At 48.6% G+C, this 23,470-nt stretch overlaps 1 protein-coding gene across 2 annotated transcripts in view; it reads left to right on the plus strand.

Moving 5' to 3' along the window:
- Positions 1–21,547, plus strand: part of nfatc2a (nuclear factor of activated T cells 2a) — a 33,794-nt gene extending 12,247 nt beyond the window's left edge. For both annotated transcript variants that reach the window (XM_023835227.2, XM_023835226.2), the window contains exons 6-10: positions 2,272–2,412; positions 9,695–9,750; positions 9,861–9,993; positions 10,110–10,817; positions 21,228–21,547. In XM_023835227.2, coding sequence (XP_023690995.2) covers positions 2,272–2,412; positions 9,695–9,750; positions 9,861–9,993; positions 10,110–10,817; positions 21,228–21,283 — 1,094 coding nt within the window. In that variant the 3' untranslated portion in view covers positions 21,284–21,547. The remainder of the gene's footprint in view (positions 1–2,271; positions 2,413–9,694; positions 9,751–9,860; positions 9,994–10,109; positions 10,818–21,227) is intronic.
- Positions 21,548–23,470: the final 1,923 nt, after the last annotated feature.

Genomic DNA, 23,470 nt, shown 5'->3' on the forward strand with positions numbered 1-23,470 from the left:
TAAGCAGCGGTGAGGTGGGGTGCGTTGGCGTGATATTTCATGGTGCCCCACACCCACCCAGCGCTTCCCAGCTACAAGGAGGCCAAGTTCACCGGCAGCGGCAGAAACGGCCCAGAAATCCCCGGCCGTCGCATGGGACGGTTTGCCCTGCTCACCTGTGCCGTTTATCTCATGCGATAATGGCTTTGCTATAAACTGCCGAAGCTGCCGAAGTGGGGTGGGTCCTCGCAGCTTTTAAGCGCCATTTCTCCTCATGAACATTCGCATTTAAATTGCGCGGTGGGACGATCGAGTAGTGACATACTTCTTGCATGTTCAATTTTTCGATAAGAGAAATATTTTAGATAGATCAAACTTGAAACTCTAAATTGAGTACTTCTTTGCGCGTGATGTTGGTATTACACTGGTTTTTAGAGTGTAACATACTTAATTTTTAGTCATTTTGACGTTATAACTAAACGCTGCCTCCCTGAAAATAAGGCCCGCTTTGCCTGGCAGCGCTGGTAGGGTGCTGACCTCACAGTGTCCGGTGCAGGCCACTGAGTTCCTGGGTCCTAATGCCCCCTGAACGCTGCAGCACCATGCACAGAGGAAGTCCTTCTGCTCTTCCTCGTTGCCGTGGCAATCGGCACATTGGCAGGAAAAGACCTGCTGGCTTCTCCGGCAAATGCCCAACATTCTTGTGCGGTGGCATATCGCATTTGATCCATCCCACGAAATTCTCTCTTTTTGTGCATCATAATTAATCGTAATTAACTCTATTTTTTTTAAATAGATGTTTCATTTTTATTTAAATATTAAGGCAAAGTATGGTTTATTGTGTTGGCAGAAAGATGATATGATGTATTTTTTAAACCTGCTTTAAGCTAATCCAGGTATATTAGCTGAATTTGCATAAGAAGCTGGACACTGGCTAAGCACTGTGCGATGGAGACGGTGTATCATCGCTGTGACATTTCCACTTCTGGGAAATACGCGATTAGGCCTGGCGATTTGGATTCTGGCCTCGGGCTCCTGTGTTTGTGCGTTTCTCAGGTTTCAGGTGTGTTAATGGGTCTGTAAACGTGTTTGTGATGAGTAAGGTGACTCTCCGTGGGAGGCATACAAAATAAAATCCTGTGCTGTCATAATATTACATTTCACTATTTTTAGACACTGCATAAATATAAATTAGTATAACTTATTTAAAGTGCAGTGGAAAATGGTGCAGAGAGATTTAAAAAAAAAATGTGTTCCAACTTTAAAGATGTACATTGTGTAGCTAAGCATGTCGGCTAATATTAATTTTGCAGTGTAACAGTCTTAAGGTAAAAGTCTTCTGAATGAAAATGGCCAAATGAATAACGGTCAAGGGGGAAAATATCAATGCATGATTATTCTCTAAGGTCATTAACTAATTTGAGGCAGGTTAAGGTCGTCGGTCTACAGTGGTATCAACATAAATCTGGCGGTTTACAGCAAAGTGCCTCAGCATCACCAGACTGAATCTGGCTGTAGAGTGTAAGGGCTCTGATGGGTATAATTTTATGATTAAGACAAAAGGGCTTCTTAAATGCTGCATTAAAGTACGGGGGGGTATCATAGCTTGTCATTACTGGAAGCACTTCACTGTGAGGAAGGGTGCATGCCTGGTATGTAAAGTCAGTGTAAAAATGAAACTATAAAATATTACTGTTTGTAAACATGGTGGCTTACAGCTCCAGCGTTGTGGGTTCGAATCCCTCCTCCACTCTGTATGTGGAGTGTGCGTGTCGTGCAGCTTTACTCCAGCTAGTCAGGTTTCCTTTCTCAGTCCGCAGACATGCATTTTGGTTGATTGCCATCTCTGAACTGCTCATAGCGTATGATTGTGTGCCTTCCATGCCATGAGCTGGCATCCCGTCCAGGATGTTCCCCAGCCTTCTGCCCTGTGCCACATGGAACAGGCTCCACCCCCCCCCCCCCCAGTGGAATACATAGAAATTCTGTGCCCCCTAAGAAAATGTCACGTTGAGCCCTACCTCTCAGTTTCACATATAATTATATGTATTCAAGGGTTAATTACCAAGCCCCCTGGATTGTCTTTGTCTGTCATCCGCTTACACTGTCAGGGTCATGAGGGGTGGGGGGTCAGAAGTCATGGATGTGATCAGTGATTGGCTGAGACTGGTGGGCACATTCGCCTGACAGAGTCTCGTGCAGTCGGTATTCCTTATGCACCATAAACTGCACCCCCCTTCCCATCTGCTGCAAATACCAAACACCTGACCTGGGGGGCCTTGATCCCCACAGCTCAGCGCTCGGCCCATGAGCTGCCCATGGTGGAGACGCAGGACACGGACGGCTGTTCGGTGCTGGGCGGACAACAGATGATCCTCTCCGGGCAGAACTTCACCGCCGACTCCAAGGTGGTCTTCATCGAGAAGACGCACGGTGAGTAACCCCCCCCCCCCCAAATCATTCATTGAACGAGATCCACTTTGAAACTTACAACTTCCTGGGCAGCGTCAGTGTTGCAATTTGCTCTGAGGTCGTCAAATGTTTTTGCCTCCTCATGTGAGAAGGATGATTCTGCACGACAGGAAGTTTTGTAATCAGCTGCTTAAACACGTTTCGGGCGCCGAATGTTTTCTCAGTCTTCGCCATTTTAAATTCATTAAGAGCTAGTTTATTAAAAGTGCAGTGGGTGGCTTCAGCCTGTCGTCTTCCTTTTAAAAGTGCTGCCACTCTGAGGCTTCATTCTGAAATGTTTGTAACCTGTCAGATATCAGATTGATCCAGTTCCTTCTGGGATGACCTGAATAGTTTAATAATTTTGCCCCGAAAATCTTTGTTTTGTATGCCCCCTACCTGTCTCTTGGCTCGTTCTATATCTACTTCCCTTCTTGTGACATATTGATTATGAATTAAGCCTGGTGCTTATGAATCGGCAGCGGTGCTCAGCAGGATATGAGGCGCTTGGCTAATTTAACAGACCTCAAACATATCTGGGCTTTCCTGATGTAACTCCGAAGTGGCCCATGTCATGCACCTTTGGGTTCAATTAATAGGAGAGGACAATTCATTTGAATCGTGGCCTTTTCTAATCTGCCACATTAATGCATGGTTTGCATGAAGTGTAGATGTCTGATATATGACTTTTCCAACCACCTTTTATTACCTCTGTTTTTTTAAATTATGATTCAGTACAGCTTTCCATTTTTTTTCCCGGCACTTTCGATAACCATTCGGGTTATCCTCAGAGGCCACAGAGGTCACAGCCTGTCACCTTCTCGACCTGTCAGTCTCTCTGCGTGCCCTAATCCTGGAAGTAGGGTAGGGGACAGAATGAGCATGTAGTAAATTATGAGTAATGGCTTAAAAGGCAGTCACTCTGCGGGATGTGCACGGGAGACCACCGTCTGCTCCGCCGCACCCACAGCACAGGAAATGTGGCTTCTGCCTGGCCCCCCCAAAATGTGGCCCCCATGGGTTCCAGCAAGGGTGGGCTAAAAAAACAAGCATGACATCAGTCACTACTCCAAAAGAGAAACAAGAGCCTGTCACAAGGCGTGACCCCCGCGATATGGGCCAGGGCCTCTCGCACCCCCGACGGCTCCCGGTGTCTCCTTTGAGAAGCACCTTTCTGGCACTTTCCGGTCCGCCTCATTCTGTCTGCCCCAGCTCCGGGGCTTTGCATAATTTACGCCGCGACCAGGCGGAGAGTGAGTCACGCTGCCAGTCAGCTTTGCGCGCTGCTGCGTGGTTGGGCCGCGTTAAGTTGCGCGGGGGTGGGGGGGGTCGATCTTCACCCCGTCTACCTTAATCGCCGGACAGGCGTTTCTGAAATGTCTGTGAAAATGGTTCATAGACTGGAGGTGCTGAGCTGTGAGATAAAACCCACATGCTGAGTAGAGATGTGATGTTAGATAGAGGTGGTTGTCGCTAGTGATTGGTGGGGGGGGGGGGGAGCTCTAGTCGAACACGGAACTGCCAGAAACATAAATTATTTAGTGGAGGTGCAGATGTGCACTGAGCCTTTTACAGCGTTTGCGAAGCAGACTGGATAGGAGTGCATTTTGTATGTAAGAGTGCCGCCAGACTGCTGTGAGATTTGTTTTCCAGCTATTGGCCACAATCTGGAATCATCTCATTGGACAGTAATGCAGTAACGTGCTGCTCATCAAGTCCACGCGAGAGAAGGTGCTCATGGTTTAAATGCTGATAGAGTGGGAGACATTTATCATGATCCCACCACCACAAACCCACAGCTGCACCACCTTTCTACGCATTAATTGCATCACAGTCTGGTTTATTACTAAGTTATTGCACCCTGATAGCAGAGGTACAGACCAGATTCCCTGTGCCTCAGTGCAGAGTATTATCGGTAAAAATGTCCATTCATCCGTCCAGCCATCCATCTGTCCATTCATGGCTGCTTATCTAGGACAGTGTCGCCGTGGGTCTGCTGCGTATCTGGGTCACAAGGCAACAGGACACCGTCGCTGGTTATCAAAACACTTCCTAAGCTTTTCAAATAGCTAGTACATAAGTGGTAGGGCTGAACGATTTTGGGAAAACATCTAATCACAATTTTTCTAATAGACATTGCGATTACGATTTGATTTGTGATATAATTTTTTATGTCAAGCTTCAGTTCAATATTCAGTGTGTAGTAAATTTAAAACGTATAACAGCAATACCACATGAGATACCATCAAAATATTAACTGGTGTATATTCTAATGCAAGGATGAGAATTTAAAGATGTGGTGTGTTAAGTTAAATAAAGTAATAATGAAAACAATTGCAGCAAAAAGAAAAACAATAGCGATCTTGCAGGTAACGCTTATTACCCCCCTAATAACACTAGAACCGCCTTTTCCCACGCCAATGAACAAGCAAGAACTACTTCGGTTTATGCAGCCCTTGTGTCGCTGCTGGTGCTTAAAAGGAGGTCGCCGGTTCTATTGTATCATGGACTCTTCTGAAACAATCTCGGACCATGAAATAAGAAGGCAATTCATTTAGAGCTCATTAGCGGAATCGCAATTTTTTTCCGCACCGTGAATGCAACATTTTTCTTGGGTTTCACGTGTTTGCTGTTTGTGGGCCTATACGCAGTCTTCTTGGGCCACTTCTGATTGGTGAGCATGACTGGCACGCGAGAAACGCGGCACTTGTGATTGGTGAGAATGACTGTCACACAGGGAGCACGGCATGAATTCGTAAAACTATTCTCACAACAGTTGTAAACCCTGGGTCCGACCTGCTGCATAACGGATATCCTAAATCGCAGCCTTTGTTGATTTGCTAATTGCGTTGTTTCAAATCGCGATTACGATTTGAAGTCAAAAAATCGCCCCGCCCTATTAAGTGGCCAATGGCGTTAAAGGGCTTGTGAAGTAAGTGTATATGTATAGGAAGAGCTTGGCTGATCAACTGTAATCAAACCCCTGATATTTTGGCGAAGCATTTCTGTCGTTTGCCTGCAGGCACCTCGTGAGCGAATGAGTGCGATCTTCTGTATAGCTTATGGCATATTCGGGGGCCTTCTTGGGCCCCTGCTTTCTTCCCATGATGTGGCCTCCACATACAGGCAGTTAGGGGCCCTTGTTGATGTTTTGTGTTCCCTCACATCCCATGGTTATTTACTGCCCCCTGAGCTCCACTGCCAACATCACAGGACGCACACGCCTGTTATTATGATCGTGCTGCAAGTGGACAGCTCTGACTCATATTTCCCCTGGCAGGGAGGGCCCGTGGGCCTCGGATCCTTAAAGCACATGTGAGATGCCACGTATCAGTCGGGTCTCCCTCCCATCACGCCCCCGCTGACCAAATAGAAGCAGGAGCGCCAGTATTTTGGAAGGTTTCCCTTCGTGACACAGAGCCTAGGAACAGCTGGAGCCCGTGGTCCCCCTGAACGCGAGACAGCTGGCTCCCAGCTCCACTCCTACCCCGTCACTGGAAGGCGGGGGCCGCAGATGGAGCCTCTGTGCCTTATGGAGTAGAAGAATTAATAAATTAAAAGGAGGTTTCTCAGCATTCGTTTTGGAACAAAACATAAACAATGGCAAACGCCAAGGGGAAAGAGGCCCTGGCCCTGCCTCTGGTGAAATTAATCATAAAAAAAAGCAGCGCTGGGCTGGAATCCCCCTCCTCGCTGTGACTCATTCTGACCATGTGCACCTTGTTTCAGGCCCAGAGAGGGGTTTCCCACATTCTGCCGAGAGTGAGTAACGCATCTGGACACGGCGCGCTCCCTCGGCCAGGACGCGTGGAGGTGGGGTGGGGGGGGCGTGGCTTCTGTTTATTCTCGTGAGGAACTGCTTCGGGGGTGGGGGGGGGGCATTTGGGTGGCCACGGCATTGAGCTTGTATACATGTGAACTGTAAAGCATCGGTAAAGATTTGGGAGTTAATAGCTAAAACACAGCTGTTAATTAATTTGGCTCACACTCCTTTCGGGAGCGACATAGAACATTCAAGAAGCCAGCTTGCCTACAAGATGTAATTGTTTAGCATAACTGTTCTGTTTTCTAAACATCAGATCCACTCTGCCCCAGGTCCTTTTTTCTTCGTACCTTTCGACAAACAGCAAAACACTATAAATTACCCACACATCCATTGTCACGCCGCATCTGGCAGCTGAGCCGCGGCGGGTAAATATTGACGAGCGGGCGATCTGGCTCGGTCCGGCCCAGCCGGGCACACCGCCTCCTCTTCGGAGGTAAAGAGAAACACCTCGCTGCCACCTGCCAGGTAACCCGTGGCAACAGCGGGCCGGGAGCCTCCGGCAAAGCCTGGAAAAGCACTACGGTTTTTACTTTTGGTCCTACGAGGCAAGCGGAGTGTCGGCCCCAGACACCCACAGCTCCTTCCTGTTTATCTCTAACTGCGGAGGAACAGCTTTCGGGGGGGGGGGGGGGGTACACATATGTGCCTGTGCATGTATACGTGTGAAGAGAAGCCGGGGTGTCTGTGTTTGAAGGGATTTCGGGTGCCTTGAGAAGAAGGTGTTATCACACTGGGGGGCATCGCCTGGTCGCTACATGCCCATTTTTTACTGTCTAGCACTTACCGCCACTTTCGGTCTGCCGCCTGTGAGCTCGCCGCCTGTGAGCCCGCCGACTGTGAGCTCGCCGCCTGTGAACCCGCCGCCTGTGAGCTCGCCGCCTGTGAGCCCGCCGCCTGTGAGCTCGCCGCCTGTGAGCCCGCCGCCTGTGAGCTCGCCGCCTGTGAGCCCGCCGCCTGTGAGCCCGCCGCCTGTGAGCTCGCTGATGTGAGCCCGCCGCCTGTGAGCCCGCCGCCTGTGAGCTCGCTGATGTGAGCCTGCCGCCTGTGAGCTCGCCGCCTGTGAGCTCGCCGCCACTCCAGCCGCCCGCCGTTATCTCACAAACGGGGGCGATAACCCAACGGTCAGACATACATGTAACGCTGCCCTCGGCTGCCCTTTTCTCTATGGGGTTTTAATTTAAAAAAAATGTACTCCAAGTAAAGCATGAGTCCTGTTAAAAATGCAAATAAATAACTGTAATGTTCTCTAAACACGAACATCGGAACAGTTTGGGCTGCTAGCCCCAGGGTTTTTCGAGGTCTGGCCCGGAGAAGAACGAGACCCTTCAAAGATGCTGTTCTCCCACCTTGTTGAAACTGGATCACAACCAAGGGGCGACTTAGAACAAGACTGCATTGGGCCCGGTGGACACGAGACACAGTGATCCGATTCAGGCAGGGCTAAGGGCCCCGGCGCGGTAAACACTGCATGCCGATTAATTACAGCACCTCGAAGATGGGTGAGGGGCCTTTTCTTGAAAGGTGCGAATGTTCTTCTGGGCTGGACCTCATCAATGGCGTTTCTCCTGTTGCGATGGTCTTTATGGTTCTGGGTTACTCACACTTGTGATGAGTGTTGGTGGCTTCGTGAGCGTCGCAGGACGTGGAACGTTGCAGTTTCTCAAGAACGAATAGAATTCACGGCAAAACTCACATGTGCTTCAGAGGATTCGATGAGGTTCACTTTAGAGAAACTCTGAAAAGTAATAAAAAGACCCACGACAAGGATTAATGTGGTTTTATTTAGCCTGTTTATTTTCTTGTATTGACCTCAAGTCGAAAATCATGGCTGAACCTATTAGTGTGAGTGGGAAGTGAAAAGTGGTGATGTGAGGATGTTTGTTTGGTAAATTCGTCCAGGTGTTATTTGACAGTAAAACTATCTGTCAGAGTCAGGTCCCAGGCTGGGGGAGCCTGCAGTATGGCGAGCCCTTCGCCTCGATCTGGTCTACACGAAGTAAGAGGATGTGGTCGGACTGTATGGGCGTGATCTCTGGTTGCAGACGGCTCCGTCCCGATCGCTGGCAGACAGCGTGGTGCAAGGCAACGCACGTTTCATCTCAAAGCCTGCGGGGGAACCAGGCGAGGTGTTTCGGGAGCGCCGGGCCCCAGCCCCAGTCCCGGTCACCGGGTTTTCTGCGGGGGGGGGGTGTTGTGGGCCTGAGGCGTGGTTACCGCTGGCTGCTTGTTTTCGTCCCGCAGCCGGCTTCTCACAATCGCAGGAAATTCATAAATCCTAGGCAGTGTCGGCCCACACCGTTTCCACTGATATCACTGCAGCTCGTTTTGAAATGTAGGATGGGAGGAGCTGTAGTGGTGGGCGGAGCCCTGGCAGCTGGCCTGACTCCTGTAGGAGATTCCAGTGAAATAATGACTAAAATGCTTTTCCAAGGCCAGGGAGATGTCATGCTAATAAAATACAGTTAAAATAATACTAAAGCGACATTTTCACCAGTTCTGATTGAGCATATTTGGATCCTCTGTTCCCACTGGGATACTCATCCCCATTGGCCCTGGAGATCTGTTTATCTCACTCGACTGAATAGGATGTTGAGGCCGAACAAGAGGTGAGTCATGCAAATTCGGACGGGCCGGGATAGTTAAACAAACACGGCCTGAGAGGGCGATGAGAGCAGGCCACTTCCCTGTATCCTGCTACCCAAGATCGTAGTCCACCAGAATCTTGTAATGCAAATAGTCTGATAGCACATCATCCACTGTCTTAATATTGAAACAGCTGATCTTACCTGAACTGTTCTCAGTGTTCTGACTGACTGTAAATTGATTTGGAAACCACCCCAAACCCCCCCCATATATTCGTAAAGTCAGCAGTCAGCTTTGATCCTCGTGCTGAGTGCCTACTTTTGTTTGCCAATTGTAAGCTTTACATCTAGCTACTCTGCAAGTAAACGTTCTCAAATGCTAAATACTGCTTGCAGTAAATGAAGAGATTTGTCCGTTAAATTCTTTCATTCTCACAAAAGCGATTGACAGAGACAAGAAACCGATTCCCACATATGTTCAGAAGCCTAAAAGCAAAATTATTGCGCCGGCCGGTAACACTAATGTCGACTGCATTCATTGTCTGCGAGGGGATGGACGACTTCGTGGAAAATCAAAAAATGCTACCAATTTCCCCGTCTGCAGCAAAAAATGCAACTGTCGCTTGATTGATGAGATGCAAGTCGGAACGAACCAGAGGCTGCTGTTGCTTCCTGTATGCCTCAGTCTCTCATTCGTCCTGTTTCCTGTCTCGTTTTCACATCCATGGTTGTGCCTAGCTGGCCTCGCCGGGTGGGGCATGGCGACCCCGTGCAGTGATGAGGACGAGATGAGGAATCCCAGTTCTGATTAACTCTTCTGCCTGAAACCTGCACGGTGTGTGTGTCTGTTTTGCAGATGGGCAGCAGATCTGGGAGGTGGAGGCGACAGTCGACAAGGACAAGAGCCAAGCTGTAGGTATCTCCGCCCGCGTGACGCTCTCTCCCTTGCTGTCCCGGGGCTGAGGCGTTTTCACGCGCTATCCCGCCGCGGTCGCTAATCCGGAGTTGCACCGTCCCCCCAGAACATGCTGTTTGTGGAGATCCCGCCGTATCGGGACCGGTCCATCTCCCACGCGGCCAAAGTGAACTTCTACGTGATCAACGGGAAGAGGAAACGGAGCCAACCGCAACATTTCACTTACACACCCCTGGCAGGTGAGGCCCCGCCCTCCCTCTTGCCCCACCCCCTTACCCTAGATGACGGTACATGTGTTGCTGGGTGGGCGTTTTACTCGTCTTTCACGTTGCCTTTGTCTCTTGCGTTCCCACAGTGCCGTCCATCAAAACGGAGCCCGTGGATGAGTATGAGTCGGGCTCTTTGGGGTTCGTCATGCCTCAAGCCCTCGGCATGTCACCCCAGTCCTTCTACTCCAGCCCCCGTGGCCTGATCCACCCTGACAACTGCCTGGTGTCCTGCCAGCAGGGGCGCCCCAGCCTGCCGGGCCCCGACTCGCGCTTCCAGCAGCAGAGCCCGGCCATCGTGTACCCGCGTGGGGCCAAAGGGCTAAGCGGGAGCCCGACGCTTTACCAGCAGCCACCAGGCGGGGGCGTGCCGGATCCCCACAGATCCGTGCTGGTGCACACCGGCTCCCCAGCCCAGCCGCCCACCATGGGTGCCCAGCCTCATGGCTCCCCGTCTTCTCAGCCCTCCTCCATCATCCAGTTCTCCCCCACCAACCATCTGCTGCGGGGGGGCGCCCCGCCCCCGACAGAGCCGCAGCCAATCATGTACTGCGAGGGCTACCCCCAGGGCGTCACTGCCGCCGCCCGCTCACCTGCCCCCGCGCAGGTGGCCAACGCCCAGCAGTATCCCACTGTCATCCAACAGCAGCCCTACGTGCAGAAGATGACCAAGAACCGGACCTCGCCAGGCCAGATGGAGCCCCAGCGATGCTCCCCGTCTGAGGAGCAGAGGCCCAGCGTTCCAGGGCGGGTCACCGTCAAGCAGGAGAATCTGGACCAGGCGTACCTGGATGATGGTGAGCAGGCTCTCGTCCACTGCCCTACTCATGAACAGAGCTGCTGTCCAAATCTGCCCGGGCATCTAACAGGGGAACATCTCGTTAACGTACATATGTCTCCTGACTTACACACATCACACCTTACTTCTGGGGACCCAGTTTTGGTCCTTGAGGGCTTGAGTTCAACAAAGTCTGCAGATTACCCTGCTCAAACTCACCTAAGTAAACTAATTACCAGGTTTAGTATGTGTGTTTGAATGAGGAAATCTGCAAACTGTGTTGGAATCTGTCCCCCCAGGAGTGGAAATGGGGAGCCCTGTCTTACTGATATTAACATAAGTCAAGGAGGGGGGAATAAGGTCATTTTCATAGGTAGCATAATCCAGTGTTTCCCCAATCCAGTCCTAGGGAACTGAATGGATCCTCATATTTGTTTTATCCCAGTTCCCAGCACACCTGTAAGGTATTTGGAGCTCCCAATTGCTTGGGTGAGGAGTTCTGGGAACTGGGATAAAAGAAAATGGTGGATTTGTCCAGTGTGCCCCGAGGACTGGTTTGGGAAACACTGGCATAATCCATTAATATTGCCGATTATCAGATAAGGACCGCTGGATGCTGTACTCAGATGAATTATTAGATGAATTACTATTATTCAGCAGCAAAAGGCTCAATTAACCATTTTTACCTCCCCTTAATAGTAATATAAAATCGAGGCATGAAAAGGTTTGGAACAAGATGGACAAGTTTAGGTTGTACTTTGTTCTTTAATCCGCAAAGCCACCCCTTCTTTCAACAACCTCGTAATCTGTCATGCTGCTGATGACATGAATGTTAAATATGCGACTTGCCAAACATTTTTAGGAAGCCAGCCATGGTTAGACTTCAATTGGTTCACTCTTGTAGGCTTGATCTTCCTGATGGCCTTCTCCCTGGCGTGCACCAGCGATTCAGTCCGTTCCATCCATCTTCCAGGCGCTTGTCCAGTAAGGGGTCAGGGAGGGTGGTCCTGGTCCTGGTGGTCCTATTCCTGGGCAGCACGGGGCATAGAATGCGGCGCCAAACCATCGCAGGCAACATGCACACGCTCACAATTGCACAGTGAAGTATTGTTGACTCCAGCTGGTCAATCCTCACCACATAGTCATGAATATTAGAAGCTAATTTCAGAGAAGTAAAAGTATTGAATGTGAGATTAGCTGATAGATGTGGCCAGTCAGGGAGGGAGTAATTGCAGTGATTTCAGCACAGGGCTCCACTCGGCCTGGGGGTCTGGGCTATGAATTCATAAACTCAGAAATGCATTAAAGTGCGGATCGCGGTTGGCAGCACCGGTGCTAGAGCTGGAGATCCACATGACAAACCGGGGCACAGTGTTTCAGTTTGAGTTTCAGTTCTGACTGGGCAATACCGCTCAAATAATAATAGTAATATATATTTTTTGTGCCGAACCACAGCTATGAAACATTTTCTTAAAATAATATAGCATGGCTCTGGGGGGGGGGAGAGACCAGAAAGGAAATTACTCCCGACTATGCAGGATTTTATTTTATTTTTTTTACAATTTTTTTGCATTTAACAGTTCATGCAAAAATAGCTACTCAGCATTTTGGCACTAAGGACACTGCATGAGCCTACAGTGAGGGAGAGTCGCGGCTCTGGCTGGACCGATCAGTGGCCCAGTCATCGCTGCAGAAGCCTAAAGCAGAACCTGTGTTGCCTCTCATTTCAGGACAAGGTGCCTCAGCTAATGAAAATCTGCCCCTAACTCTGCACCTGATGCCACCCTGCAGTATCTGAGACCTGAAACCGAGAGCAGTTTCATTTTCTTTCTCTTTTTTTTTTATCCCAGACGCCCTCTTGCTTGCAGGATGCCTCTCTGCTTCCCTCGGTTTAACCTGACTGCTGACTTTTCAGAGCACAGACTTGCGTTTTCAGTAAAGGACACCTCAGGCTTGCATGCACCAAATTACCTGTAACAGCCAGTGTTTCTGATGGTGCATTTCTGCAGAAAACGCGTCAAGATTTTCGCGGGCATTGAGGGGGGCGGCCGGTGTCACAAAGGTGACATGGCCCGTTTGATTACCCCCCTCCCCAGAAAGCAGAGATCTGTCTTTGGGGCTCCACCTAGGTTAATGTCAGGCAGCGGCCCGGTTGCTATGGATGTAAACGAACATATTAGTGGGTTTTGTTTACGAGAGAAGCTCCAACAATAACTGATTATGGAATAACGATTGACATTCACACAACAAAACACTGATTTATCCCGTGACGGACTCGCTCCCTTGGCTGACAGCACAGCCCCGGGACAATAGCAGGAAACTCAGTCCCCTACCCCCTTTCTCTGTGACGACTGAGCAAACACGCTAAACAGGCTGCATCGTGCCAGGACGGTGCGCGCGGCCGGCCTTCGCCCTCCGTGGTGTAAACCTCACGGAAAGTCTGCCACGTCTGAAATATTCATACATTCCAGTTCGGTTATCCAACTCAAATGTCACAGCAGGCTCTATTCGTTTATCCATGCCAGGTGATCTCAGTCCACTTCCTTGTCCCCCCCCCCCACCCTAGCACCACTTGTCACCAAGTGATGGCCTTTAGTGATGTCGGGGCACTGCCTGAAATCCCTGCGCTCTCGCTTCGGTGACACTGCTTATCCCCGGGGTGGGGGGGGGGGGGGGGTCATCATGGGCCAGGTGCAGCCACACGATCCCAGCGTCATTATCCATCTTGGGATGGAGCCCTGGGGGGGCCGGTTCCTTGCCCTAACGAGCGACTGTAGACCTCCTTGTCTACTGAAAACAGCAGCTTTTCATGTGCGTTTGCATGTGTCAGAACTGTTATGAGGGCAGGAACAAGATCTATGGAAACCATCGTCAAACAGAGGAACGGCCAGCCGGGGAAAGCCTCCTTGTTTATTGCACTTGGCTGGGGTTCCCCACTTGGCCTCACGCCCCTCAATTCTATGGGGGGAACCCGCCAGAGAAATTTTTTTTGGTGTGTGCGTGTGTCACCATGGAGGTTATTGCCAATCTGGCAGGAGAAATCCCTGCTATTTGCAGCTGCGTCCTACAGCCGTGTCTGATCTCCTATAGATTGGGTTTGGGGTGGGGGTGGCAGGAAGAGGGGCGTGTGTTTGTTGGGGGGGGGGGGGACGGTGGAAAAAATTTAACCGTGGGCTTAATCGGGAATTCTCTTAGATACTCTAATCGGGTTTCCCTCTGTAAACAGCAACACTGTTGCTGTTAGCAAATGGACTGATGCTGCGTTACCGGGGCGACCCCCACGGTGGCTTTGATCCTCCGGCTCATACCCGGTGGGCCTGGGCTGCATTACCACGTCTTTCCTATTTTCATGGTTTGGTAGCAGGCTGATTGTTTCTTATTTTATTTTATTTTATTTTATTTGCTCCTGGAAATCTCATAAAGACCTTTAATAGGGAAATTCCCTTTCTTTGGTTCTCTATAAGTTAATTCAGAGAAACAAGTGGCCCTCCCCAAAGAAAAAAGGCACACTCAAGAAGTGGGCAATTTCATGATTCGGTGCTGTTGTGTTTCTATTTTGGTTCAGGCTACGTATTATTAGCAGCAGGAGTAACACGGTCACAGCGACACTTCCACTAGGATCAATGTTGCTCCTGCCAGTCGCGGTTTCAAGCCTGCATGTTAGAAGCTTGACAAAAATGTCATCATCCAGTAACCTACGCGGCGGCCCCGTCTTGCTCAGTTCGAAGGCGGCTGGCTGTGATTCTGCGCATCGATCAAAGTTGGCGGGACAGGGTCAGCAAAATGTTGAGATAGAGTCAGACGGGCCTCATTCTGGGCTGGGCCGTTCGTGCTTTGGCGGCATTCGAAGCAGCCCAGGGGGCCCGGACGGAGGGTGAGATTATTCCGTGTGGCAAGAGAGCAGGCGAGATAAAGCACGGAGCAGCAGCCGGGCGAGCAGCCCTGCGTCCGCGTTAGTCTCGGGTCACCGGCGCCTTCTGGAGCAGTGTCGGGTTTCAGGGGCGTCTCTACGGACCTTGGGGATCGTCGTGTGAAACGTGCCGGGTAACCCACTGGGCCGGCGCCGCCTCCGCGCCCAGACGCCCGCAGCACAAGCCGTCAACGATTAGATCTCACAGTGAGGTGCCCGGGCTTGAGCTGCCGTAATCGCCAACAGCAGGGGGCGCCACGGCGGCAGTACGGACTGAGACAGACTGCCTTAAAAGTGTGAGGTAGTGTGGCTTCTGTAGACCCTCCCAGGGCCGCCCAACGCAGTGGTGTACTCATTAACTTGGCACTGCAGGGCCGGCAAAGTGCTATTTGTCAGTCTCGTTATCTTCTTTTTAATGTCTTGCCGGTCATGATCCCTGAAAAGTCTACACTAAATCCCCGGCAGCCATATTCTCTCATCATCAGCTTTGTGAGATATCTCGCGCTGCTTGTGCAGGTCTAACGTCCAGCGCTCTGCTGGCCTGTGTTCCGGGCCCCAGCGCTGCATTGCTCACACATCTGCTGCTAATCAAGTGCGAAAGGCTAAGCTAATGACAGAAATCCACACTGAGCCTCGTTTATGACGCTACATAACATATGAGGTGGGTGGATGGTTCAGTCGTAATGCGGACTTCTGCTCCCTTCCGCATGTTTCAGCAGCTGGCGCTTAGAAAATTTAGAAACCACCCAAAAATATGGAAGAAGGTTAGCATTACGAAAGTGTAACCCTGCATAAAGAGGTCAGGATATGTGCTGTGATGTTCAGTTGCCATCAGTCACCGTGAGTCATCTGCATAGAAGCATTTCAACCTGGTTCGAGTTCGTGCCAGATGCTGCTGTCCGCCCTGCGCAGGTCCGTGTTACGCACACCGCCCCGGTCACCATCCCCATGTTTGCCGGGAGTTTTGGTGAAAGCGTGGGCATCTGTTTTCAGCACAAGTGCCCGTGCCCGTTTCCCCTCGTCATGCTATGTAGGTCAGACTTTTAAACAGGCGTTCTGAGAAGCCAGCCAAATAGAGATCTCTGCCTGACAGCAGACCAACGAAACTGACGCGAGGTCAGGAAGGAGAGCAGCCCCTCTGGTCAAAAACAAAGGAAACCATTCAAATGTCATGTTTGCTTTGGGTCTCTCAGTGCTGAAGAGTGATTCATTGTTTGTGAAATATGGCCTGTTTTTCGATTTTTAATAAGGTTGTAACTTCAAACATGTTTGTTTAGAACAGAGTGGCACTGTTCCAGCGCTTGTAATTTTTCTCTTTAAGGGTTTCAGGATGGGTCTTCTAAACAACTTTAAAATGAGTGAAGAAAAGGGATTATTCTTCATTGAGGCAGTGTCTTAACTGAGACTAAGAACCATATGTATTTAAAAGGGAGCTTTAGACTTCCTTAAATCTGACTAAAAACAGGAAACATGGTTTAGTAGAACAATGTATTATAAATCAGTGCAGCATCTTGTGAAATTGTTATCATGTAGTGTGGTGGAACAGTCCGTATGCCGTCATGTAGTGGAGAGGAACAGTCCATATGCCCACATGTAGTGTGGTGGAACAGTCCGTATGCCGTCATGTAGTGGAGAGGAACAGTCCATATGCCCACATGTAGTGTGGTGGAACAGTCCGTATGCCGTCATGTAGTGGAGAGGAACAGTCCATATGCCCACATGTAGTGTGGTGGAACAGTCCGTATGCCGTCATGTAGTGGAGAGGAACAGTCCATATGCCCACATGTAGTGTGGTGGAACAGTCCGTATGCCGTCATGTAGTGGAGAGGAACAGTCCATATGCCCACATGTAGTGTGGTGGAACAGTCCGTATGCTGTCATGTAGTGGAGAGGAACAGTCCATATGCCCACATGTAGTGTGGTGGAACAGTCCATATGTCCACATGTAGTGGGGAGGAACAGTCTGTATGCCCACATGTAGTGGAGAGGAACAGTCCATATGCCCACATGTAGTGTGGTGGAACAGTCCATATGCCCACATGTAGTGGAGAGGAACAGTCCATATGCCCACATGTAGTGTGGTGGAACAGTCCATATGCTCACATGTAGTGTGGTGGAACAGTCCATATGCCCACATGTAGTGGAGAGGAACAGTCCATATGCCCACATGTAGTGTGGTGGAACAGTCCATATGCTCACATGTAGTGTGGTGGAACAGTCCATATGCCCACATGTAGTGGAGAGGAACAGTCCATATGCCCACATGTAGTGTGGTGGAACAGTCCATATGCCCACATGTAGTGGAGAGGAACAGTCCGTATGCCCACATGTAGTGTGGTGGAACAGTCCATATGCCCGCATGTAGTGGAGAGGAACAGTCCATATGCCCACATGTAGTGGAGAGGAACAGTCCGTATGCCCACATGTAGTGTGGTGGAACAGTCCATATGCCCACATGTAGTGGAGAGGAACAGTCCATATGCCCACCTGTAGTGGAGAGGAACAGTCCATATGCCCACATGTGGTGCCATGGTAGCATCCAGTCACAGGGCCGCTGCTGATAACTCAGCTTCGCTGGCCAGGAAACTGGCTGAAGGATGTGGCGTTTCTGGAAAGGTGACATATTCAACATTCCTAGCGTTCTTCTATTGTTATGCTGCAGTCCGTCCGCCTGTGTCGGAAGCGATACAGTGTACAGGTCATGCTGGGTCTTGCGAACCATACCGACCTTATTCCGTTAGGCGGGCTGGTCCAGGCAGGTCACTCTCTGAACCAGCACAGGCCAGCAAGGGGCGGCGTGTTAAATTGGGTGGTACTGCATCCGTGTCTGGTTTCCCCAATAAAACCATAAACACACGACATGAAAAATAATGTGTCCGTAACCAAGACTGGTGGCTGGCAGCTGCGAGTAGATCGACAGCCATTTTCGAGCTCTAGTGGCTACATGTGTGTGTGTGTGTGTGTGTGTGTGTGTGTTTGTAGGCTAGGCTGACTACAAAGAGGTGGGTTTCTTTTGTCAAAAGCATTTGAAAACCAGCATATTATCGCTGTCCGATATAAAAACACCTATCTCCCAAAATCCTATCTTTCAGTTATCAGTGAACGGTTTAGTGTTGTAAATGAACAATAGATTGTTGTGGGAAATATGTCAATGCCAACAAGGTACAAACTAATCTTGCTTTATTTTCAAAATGAACAGTTATGTTAGCTAGCTAAAACAAATGATCATCGTGAGATTTCATAAATCATCTTTACAATCAGCCAAGCTCTATCAGTAGACAAAGGAAAATGGACATATGTCATCTTTAGCAAAAAGTCACAATCATCAAAAAGTGGACAAACGCAGTATTTGCTTTATATGACATAGCACGTACAGTAAAAGCCCCTTTTATCATGCTTTGTGTGTTGATACAAATGCAGAAACTACTCAAGACACAATTAAAACTTTTTAATGAGAATGAGAACTGTTTACACACACATTCTTCAATTGAATTGTCACGCCCGGCTTGTACGATCCTCGTGTGTGCCACGCCCCTCATTACCTACGTGTCCTACCCCGATTGTAATCACCTGTTGCTTGTTCGGTTCAACCTGTCTTGTGTATTTAGTCCGCGTCTGCGTGAGTTTCCCTAGATCTGTCATTGGTGATGTCAGCCGTTGTCTATCATGCTGTCTGCTTCCCTGCGAATAAACCCCTGATTCTACCCGCCCTCTCGGCTCAATTTGCTTGCTTCCCCGTTCGCCCGCACGGAAACGTGGCATGAATGTTATTGGGGGGGGAAAAATTGGAATTTGGGAAAAAATATTTTATTTATAAAATCGATTATCTACCCAATCCTAACAAAGAGGACATCCCCACAAATGCGATGTCATCTTAAAGCCCAGACTGTCCAAACGGAACTTAGTAGTGTGTGTGTTTGTGTGTGTAATATAAAAAACTGGATATATATATACATAGATATATATAGGCCTATATATATGTATGTATGTATATATATACACTCACCTAAAGGATTATTAGGAACACCTGTTCAATTTCTCATTAATGCAATTATCTAATCAACCAATCACATGGCAGTTGCTTCAATGCATTTAGGGGTGTGGTCCTGGTCAAGACAATCTCCTGAACTCCAAACTAAATGTCAGAATGGGAAAGAAAGGTGATTTAAGCAATTTTGAGCGTGGCATGGTTGTTGGTGCCAGACGGGCCGATCTGAGTATTTCACAATCTGCTCAGTTACTGGGATTTTCACGCACAACCATTTCTAGGGTTTACAAAGAATGGTGTGCAAAGGGAAAAACATCCAGTATGCGGCAGTCCTGTGGGCGAAAATGCCTTGTTGATGCTAGAGGTCAGAGGAGAATGGGCCGACTGATTCAAGCTGATAGAAGAGCAACTTTGACTGAAATAACCACTCGTTACAACTGAGGTATGCAGCAAAGCATTTGTGAAGCCACAACACGCACAACCTTGAGGCGGATGGGCTACAACAGCAGAAGACCCCACCGGGTACCACTCATCTCCACTTTAAATAGGAAAAAGAGGCTACAATTTGCACGAGCTCACCAAAATTGGACAGTTGAAGACTGGAAAAATGTTGCCTGGTCTGATGAGTCTCGATTTCTGTTGAGACATTCAAATGGTAGAGTCAGAATTTGGCATAAACAGAATTAGAACATGGATCCATCATGCCTTGTTACCACTGTGCAGACTGGTGGTGGTGGTGTAATGGTGTGGGGGATGTTTTCTTGGCACACTTTAGGCCCCTTAGTGCCAATTGGGCATCGTTTAAATGCCACGGCCTACCTGAGCTATTGTTTCTGACCATGTCCATCCCTTTATGACCACCATGTACCCATCCTCTGATGGCTACTTCCAGCAGGATAATGCACCATGTCACAAAGCTCGAATCATTTCAAATTGGTTTCTTGAACATGACAATGAGTTCACTGTACTAAAATGGCCCCCACAGTCACCAGATCTCAACCCAATAGAGCATCTTTGGGATGTGGTGGAACGGGAGCTTCGTGCCCTGGATGTGCATCCCACAAATCTCCATCAACTGCAAGATGCTATCCTATCAATATGGGCCAACATTTCTAAAGAATGCTTTCAGTACCTTGTTGAATCAATGCCACGTCGAATTAAGGCAGTTCTAAAGGCGAAAGGGGGTCAAACACCGTATTAGTATGGTGTTCCTAATAATCCTTTAGGTGAGTGTATGTATATATATATGTATATATATATGTGTGTGTGTGTAAAAAAAGTTAGAGAAAGAAACTGCATTTATGGATCCATTAGCTGAATTACGCACCAGAATTCTTAACAAAAAAACAAAAAAAGTCTGCTCTTGACCCACCCATCACACCTGTCAAATTAAGTAATTAAATAGTCAATTTTCTCCTGCTTGTTGAATGTAGCTTTTTCCCAGTGGTGACGGTATCTGCGTCAAATGCAGGAAGCGAGTTACATCTCTGCCTAATTTATTTATTTTTTCTGAAAGTCAGTGAAATACGCCTGAACAGGTTTACTGTGAAATGGAAGCCAGGCAGGTGCCAAACGTCGGCTTTGCTGCTTTCTTAAGTCTCTTCAGAGAAGCCGTTTGTAAATTAACATGCTGAACGAGGACCCTGACGTCAGATGCAGCGCACGAAGGGCTTTTCATGTGACAGCACCCAGTTCACGGGTCCCCGACGGCCGTGGACTGCTCGTCGTCAGTCTACCTCCTGCGGCCGCAGATGTCCCGTTATGAGATGGCGTGACCGTTATCTGATAAACTTAACTGACGTCGGCCTACTCGTTTTGTTATTTGGGTAAAGGTCCCAGAATGTGCTACCACCCACCTATCAGATGTCAGAAAAACTTCACATGTGCCCTGGGTCTATTTTTAGAACAGCGAGGCTGTAAAAGTTTCCATTTATACCCTGCTGTCACTCCCTCTCTGCGAAACAACAGGAAGTGCGAGGCAATGAAAGGTGACGCTGAAAATCTGAAAGGGCGGGCAAGCGGAGCTGGGTCTCTTCGCCACCCCCTGGAGGCACCCGAGGGAATTGCAGCGCCCGTCCATCTATTAACACCTGTAGCCAGTACTGAAGCAAATATCTCGCATTTCCCTTATATCTGTCTATAAGACAGAAGCAGCGTGCTAAAGTTCTTCTTAATCAGCCCCTCAGTTGCCACAAAGTCTCACCTTCTGCCATCCAGGCTTGTACTGGAAATAAGCTGGCTGACCCAGCCCTTTCCCAGACAAAGGTTGAGCCTGCTTGGGTTTGGGGGAGGACATTGGAGTGGGGCAAGGGGTTTGGGGGTGTGGGGTTCTTACTGACCAGTGCAGTGCTGGGGTTCGGCCAGTAAATACACCACTAAGCCACAGCAGTTGTTAAATGAAAAAAAGTCTGTACATGTAACACAGGAAGGGAAGGGCAGTTTCATCCAGCACATGAGTCCGCGACCATGTGCGTCTTTGGTGTGACAGTGTGCTTTTTTTTTTTTTTAAACTGCTCCTTTCTGTTCCTCAGTTAACGAAATTATACGGAAGGACCTGACGGGGATCCATGGCCGGGCTCAGACATAGAGGAAGGACGCCTCCAGGACCTCTGGACTCCCTCCTGGGGATCAGCCTGGGCCTCCTGGACACCCCCTTGCTCGCTCCCAGGTTCTGGCAACCGCCCGCCCCCCCCCCCCCAGACGGGGCAGCAATGCCAGTCGTCGTCTTCGCAGCCTCCCGCCCATGTTCTCGCTCGGCTTCAACACCCACGCCATATGGTGACCTGGGACCCTCTGGAGCGAAAACCGCAGCTTTCAGACACGCCAAAGATCCCCCCAACCCCCCCCCCCCCCCCCCCCACAAAGAGCTCTGGCGAATTCCTCAGTTGGTCACAGGCCTGAGCAGCCAGGACTTCAGCACCTATACTTGTCCGAAGCAGAGAGAAGAAGATGTGATAGGCGTCCCCTGTGACATCACTCATTCTGGCTCTCCGCTGTGACATCACTCATCCTGGCTCTCCGCTGTGACATCACTCATCCTGGCTCTCTGCTGTGACATCACTCATCCTGGCTCTCTGCTGTGACATCACTCATCCTGGCTCTCTGTTGGACACCCTACTTACCGGAGAATACAGTGACTTACCACCTGAGCAATAATAAGCACGCCTCTCAGAAATGCTTTTACCAAGTTCAGCCAGTGCTGGTTTATATATTTACACAAAAACTCAGAATGACATTTGCATTAATATGTGGGCTACTCTGACTGCCTGAAGTGCACCAAAACTGTATCCAAAAAAAACACCAAAGAAATTTAGAAATAGGGTCATTTTATATTAGTGTCATTCAGTGGAGGTCACATGGAATTGTTCATGCCTAGTGTCCAAGGATGCTACATTTTTCACTTATTTTGGTTAATCAAAGCACATAAAATGAGAGACGGCCACTGACTGACCCATCCTCCACAGAACCAAATCCCAGAATCTCCCATCGGCCACCGGGTTTGTGTCTGGAGAAAGCTATTTACACTCGTACTTCCACCTCTATGGAGGATCTGTCTGGAGCAATCCATCCTGCTTCTGCAATCTTGTTTACATTTTAACATCAAAATATGTTTCATCTTATTTTTTTTTTTGGTTTCTTCTATAGAGCTCAGTTGAAGCGGTCCACATGCATTTGCAGAGCCGATTTACTGGAGAAAAATCACTTTATTGTGCTAGGAGTCTGGTATTTCCTCCAGTCAGCAGTGGGTTTCACACCAATGTTTAGTTCGGGGAGTGATTGAGTGATTCAAGTGATTAATGCCAGTACTTAACAGGGACAAAATATATTTTTAATGTCACGCTTCCAGTATAACTGGGTCAGCTTGGTCGACTCAGGAGTTTGCCTTACTGACAATATTTTGCCTAGAAAAACCGACCTGTATAGTCTAGCTTGAATTCCTTGCTTCTAGTTCAACTCCACCAGTCCTATTGCGAGAATTTACCAAATCTTCATTGTAAAGCGGTTACATTTCTAATCACATCCCACAATATTTTATGCCATCAGTATGTAGTGCAAGTAGTTTTTTTTACATTTAATATTTACCAACAGTGACTATAATATACCCAACCTATGTTACATATATTATCAGCTATAAATAAATCTCTATTAGCCAAACGCAGTTCTCTTTACAGTGCTGTACAAAATAAAGCTACATTTTATTTAATGGCTCTATACTGGAAATAACCTTTATTGCACATTGAATTTTATGATATACGATGTGGTTTTTACTATATTAGATACACCAAATGAAGAATGTTGGGCCTTTTTAATTCTTTGCTTGTGAGTAAGGACTACCAAAGATTGTAAAACGTGTTATACCTTAATTTATTTCTAACCGTTGTAAACTTTGTTTCAGATGTCAATCTGAAACGTGTTCGAAAACTTCTATGCACATCATGTATGTTTTGTATCTGGAATGTTTCAGATCTCTGCACCGTATCTTATTAGGGCGCTGGCTTGCTCAATTTTTTTTAAATTGCGTTTCTTTTGTGATTGTAACATTTTAGAAAACAGTAGAATATACTGTCATTTTTATCCATGTAGAGCGCTATAGAAGTTGATTGGACACGCTCTCTGCCACGTGTATTCTTGCATGCGCGCTCACTGTGGCTGCCTCGCACTTGTTGAAACCCTCACAAGTTTCACTTTTGAGTTTGTGTGCTGTAACGTAAAGGTGGCACTCAAAGCCATCTAAAGGTAGATCCACAGCTGACATTGGTGTTGTCCAGGAACC

The sequence above is a fragment of the Paramormyrops kingsleyae genome, chromosome 6 (genome assembly GCF_048594095.1).
Source record: "Paramormyrops kingsleyae isolate MSU_618 chromosome 6, PKINGS_0.4, whole genome shotgun sequence".
Taxonomy (NCBI): Eukaryota; Metazoa; Chordata; class Actinopteri; order Osteoglossiformes; family Mormyridae; genus Paramormyrops; species Paramormyrops kingsleyae.